The 5,012-nt window shown below is 43.2% G+C and overlaps 1 protein-coding gene across 1 annotated transcript in view; it reads right to left on the bottom strand.

Moving 5' to 3' along the window:
• Window positions 1–5,012, bottom strand: part of stx17 (syntaxin 17) — an 11,910-nt gene that overhangs the window by 4,563 nt on the left and 2,335 nt on the right. The window contains exons 4-6 of the mRNA XM_035673185.1: window positions 3,444–3,761; window positions 2,635–2,685; window positions 238–324 (exon numbers count right to left, since the gene is read on the bottom strand). Coding sequence (XP_035529078.1) covers window positions 238–324; window positions 2,635–2,685; window positions 3,444–3,761 — 456 coding nt within the window. The remainder of the gene's footprint in view (window positions 1–237; window positions 325–2,634; window positions 2,686–3,443; window positions 3,762–5,012) is intronic.

The following is a 5,012-nucleotide window of genomic DNA, read 5'->3' as shown; positions in this document are numbered from 1 at the left end:
AAACACATAGACCCTCTCTTGTCTCATCCTACCTCTCTATCACTCTTCCTCCCCTCCACTCCTCTCTATCCCTCTCCTCTCTCTATTTCCTTAATTGCAGCTTTCCTCCGTATTCGAGTGGATCAATAGGGACAAACGCTGTGGAATGGCTGGGAGGCAAAGTGCCATCGATCTCCCCCATCTCCCAAACACTACACACACACACACACCAGATCATCAGGACACACATATACACACCTTCCCCAGGCTCTTGGTCCCCTCCTCCACGTTGGCAGCGGCTGTGTTGACGTTGTCCTCTATGCTGTCAATCTTCCCCTGCTGAGACTGATGCACAGGGGTTAGACACACAAACACATATTAACACACACACACACACTCCAGCTACCACATTTACCTAGATACACACACGCACGCGCGTGACAGAGCAACCACCTGTTGTGTATTACGTTTTTTTCTTATCTATCCAAATTCTGCTCCACAGCACAAGTTAACATAGGAAAGGTGTGTGTGGAGGCTGTAGGTATATTCAAAGGGGATTTCACTGTGTGTGTGTGTGTGTGTGTGTGGCATTGTGTAGATCTCATGAAATATTCAGAGTGGCAGCTGTCTCTCTCCATGTGAGGGCTGGATGGACACAGTGACCAAACAACAACCAGAGCACTTCTCCTCCTTCTCCTCTTCTTCTTGCCTCAGCTTTCTTTAACACCTCTTCTCCCACCTTCACCTCTCTGTCCATTTTTACAGCTTCTCTTACACAAACCCATGTAACAGCTTCCTGTTATTTTGTGATGGTTTCAAAGGTTTTGAAACTGTTCTGGCTGAAGACAGTAGTTTTGTACCTCACTTGGACCCCTATATTACGGCTTCACTAATCTGGATACAAGAGACGCAACTGCTGATTATTTTCTGGATAAAATATTAGAGAATACTGAAAAATGCCTCACATCTTGGGCTCTCTGTCAAAAACCCAAAGATATTCAGTTTACAATGATATAAAAGAGAGAAAAGCAACGAATCCTCACATTAGAGATGCTTTAGAACGGGGAGAGGAATATATGGAACGTCCCCGGTTTTAGTTCAATCAGGGACCTCTGTTTCCATCTCTCCACTATTGCTATCTAATAAAAGGAATAAAATGCCCAATAACAATAAAATAACAATAGTAATAAAATAATAACAAAGGAAAAATTACAAAAACAATCATTTGATTATAAAAACAGTAAGTGATTAATTTTCTGTTGATCAACTAATAGACTAATGATTAAGTCTGTATATCCCTAAAATGTGGTCACATGTTTTGAGTATGTTTTTTTTTTAAGATACAAGGTCCATTTAGTAGTAGTTGGATGATAAAAGGGGCACCTACAATTCCATGACAACTGAGCAAACTCCATCTGATTGATTGAAAGCTCCATTAAATGGACTGTGTGGTGAGAATGTGTTTAACATTTGTCAAATAGTTTTTATTTAATCTTACCTCATGGCCTTCTAAGCAACATGACAGGTTTAAATTCTACTATTATCAAAGGTGAAAGGCTGTGCTAAAATAATCTTTTGATTAACTGATTTGTGCATCTTCAACATTGTTTTGGTAAACAATGCATTGTTTTATTATTAAGTAAATTTTTTATTGTTTTTGTTTCATATTATCATATAACAGCCTCTGTTTTTGAACTATGATGATCTTAAATGAAATGAAATCATATAAATTGAAACACATTAGACACAATAGACACATTAGCTCATTAGCACATCGTGATGGGCATTTGCTGTTTACATTTTCCAAAATAAATGAATAATATCAGAAACACTTGATACATTCTTGAATAATTGAAATAGTGCATCAGTCAGTTTTAAACCTAGTAGAAAGTGCAATCACATTACAGGCTTATAATTGTAAATCAGGCTAGAAGACACATAAAGAAAGAACATATAGATAAGAACACAAACATCGGAACAGCCACTAACATGACGCATGTACAGAAACAGACACAACCACACACTCACTCACTATTTCCACTGTGGCTGAGCGCTGGAATATTACTCCTCTAACGGCGTCTTTCACCCTTGAGACACCACAACAACATGTCTATGCTCTTCTACCCTCCCTCCCCAGGCCTCTGTCTGTTTTTTCACCCTAACTACGTCTTCACTCTCTCTCTTTCTTTTTCACCGTTAATCTCTCCTTCACTCAGCCATCCCTGCTTCTCTCTCTCCATCCCTGAGGACAGAGTGATAATCTGAGCCGTCTGTTCTCCACCTGCTCCGATGTGTCCCTTGTTCCCCCTCCTCTCCCCCTGTGGACAACCCGCTGTCCTCCCCCAAATCCTCCCACTCGCCCTCGTCTACTCCTCAATCTCTCCCCTTGCCTTGGTGAAGGGGCCTCTGGGGCCCCAGCAGTAGTCCTGAGCTGATCTTTGTAAACTCCTCTCGGAGGAGCCTTACCAGGCAACACAGGCACACATGGTCAAATACACACACACACGCCACTTCCTGGAAACGCTATAGGCGAACTGCCTCTGTCACATTGTTTTCGTTCACAGGGGTAGCTGTGCACACATGTAGATAGAGAAATGCCTCTATGTGAATGTAGCAGCCAGAAAGCACACAGCAGATTGCCGTGTTCGTACTCACATGGACAAGCAAAGAGAACTCCGTCACCAAACCGCTCAGCTCCTTCAGATCCTGAGACAGAAAAAAATGACTATTTATTTAACTGTGGTGCTTATCACACAAATCGACAGCTACAGTACGTCCGAACTGTCAGTGACTGGAACTGACGATCGCATTAACTAATGAGAGTGAATATTAATGTGTGTTATAGTAGAGCAGCGTGCAATAAGTGCGTCTGTAGGAACAGGTAAGAGGGGTCAATTGCATTAGATGATCTTGCAATAGTGATGAATAATGCATGTAACCATGGCAACGTTTAGTATAGACCAAGGCTGGGAACTACTTACTTGTGCTTTACCAGATAGTGCTTTGATTTTAATTCAACATAGGCCTTTTTTGACATGTGGAAAAAGCACAGGCGTAAATAATAATATTAATAATGGCTGAATTCCATTTAGTTGCTTCAGCTTCAGGGTTCTGGTATTGTTCACTGTCACACTGTCATGACTTAGTGGGACACTTTAATAGAACAAAGCCATTGTTAATGTTATTAGTAAATTGTGTGTTTTTACTTCAACGACAAGTCAAAATGGTTTCCTTGTTGTTGTTTCATTCGGATTTCATCATCCTCTTTTCTAAGAACTGAAAAACTGGCACTGGCAGCTATTAGTGTGTTGTTTACTATAGTTAAATTAAGTTTAGAACATTTAAGCATTAAGCTGTTTACCTTTTTTTAAAAAGAAGATATAATAAAGTAAGTATAAAATAGAGTATGATATCCACACTGTATGTTAGGGGTTCTGTTCAAAATGTGGAGGGTCCAGACGTACCTCTTCGAGGTTGTCCCAGGACTCAGCTGCACTCTGGTCAGCAGGGATTTCTGGAAGATGGAGTTGAATTTGCCTGCCAGACACCGGCTCCTCGTCCACATCGTCAGAAGCGTGGCCACTGCTGGACGCACAGCTGGATGGCTGAGCGGCAGGTGTTGGTGGCTGAGACACGGGGTTAGAGTGCAAAAGCAAGAAGTCCCGTGCGGCGGCTGACGCCCTGTCTCTGACTGGCTTGACAAGCTCTTCCAGAGCGGCGGCGTCTTCAGCACGGACCCGAGCACACAGCTTCTCCATCTCTCTGATGTTAGCTCGCAACTGCTGCAGGGGGACAGAAAAGAAGCAGGTTTGTCAGTAACATTGTGAGTGTCAGGGGGACAGTTATACAATGAATGAAATACAAGGTACTGGGATGTTTGACTTGATCAAGGGACAGCCGGCACAGAAGGACAAGCAAACCTATGGTTAAATGTAGTTGTCACAGGAGAAATATACAAGATAGAAATAAGATAAGACACACAACATAACAAACAATTCCAATAATATCAATCTTTACAGGGCACAAAGTTCACAATCACAGCCAATTCTCTCTTTTGTCTGTTACCCTAGTAAAGAAGTGCTCATGCTGACAGGTTCAACATATCAGTAAGCTGTGCTAGCGATGGGAAGCGTGTGTGTGCGTGTTTGGGGTGTGGTGGGTTTAATGAGGGTTCACGTATGAGGCAGGGGAACACAAGCCCCCCTCATCCCACCGTGCCCTGAGGGTGACAGGAGGATTACATCCCAGCCATCAGCCCTCCAGGCCGCAGTACGACCCGGGCTCAGGGGGTCAACACACTGCCGATAACACATTCTGCTAATTACACCACATGAATAAACATACATGCATACACTTGTCCTCATGTGCATAAAACAGAAAAACACACTGATTAACAGCGAGACAGTCGGGTCAGGCACCTGTCAGCCTGTAAATTAACCGTGACTGTACGACGCTCACACACACACACACACACGGAACAACCAAACACATACTCAATAGCCGATATTTATGATAAAACGGTATCGACTACGCTCCCCTGTCTTGTAGTGGTTGCTGTAGCTGCTGTGGTTGAGGTAGAGGTACTGAGTCTGCCTGTGCTTCCCTCTTGGGGGTTAGCTAGGCGCTAGGCTAGTGGGAGTAAATGTCAATCATCAAGTAGGGTAAGAGACTGCAGTCTGTCTTTCTGTGAGGAGCGACAAAGGAAAGATTAAAAGCAGTGAGGATAAACAGGCAGAAAGATGGGCGGACTAAACAGACCAACCTAATATCTATCTATTCTATGGAATATAAGCACACGCACATACACACATCTGAAGCAGAGTAGACTAACCCCTACTCTGGATTAACACACTGAAGACATGGGAAAGCACTCTGTGTGCGTCCCTAAGGTTTGCAGGGTAATGGTGAGAGGATAGGTGTGCGCCTGTTTGGAGTTATTTCACCTTCAGAGACATGGTGGCTTCCAGGCAACAACATCCCCCAAGGCATTTCACACCCACCATGTGAACAAGTACTTACACACACACACACAC

Source organism: Morone saxatilis, unplaced genomic scaffold, assembly GCF_004916995.1.
Source record: "Morone saxatilis isolate NCDOM2014 unplaced genomic scaffold, NCSU_SB_2.0 Contig24, whole genome shotgun sequence".
Classification (NCBI taxonomy): domain Eukaryota; kingdom Metazoa; phylum Chordata; class Actinopteri; family Moronidae; genus Morone; species Morone saxatilis.
Note: the sequence above shows the minus strand (reverse complement) of the source record. Positions and strands in the feature narration are given on the sequence as shown.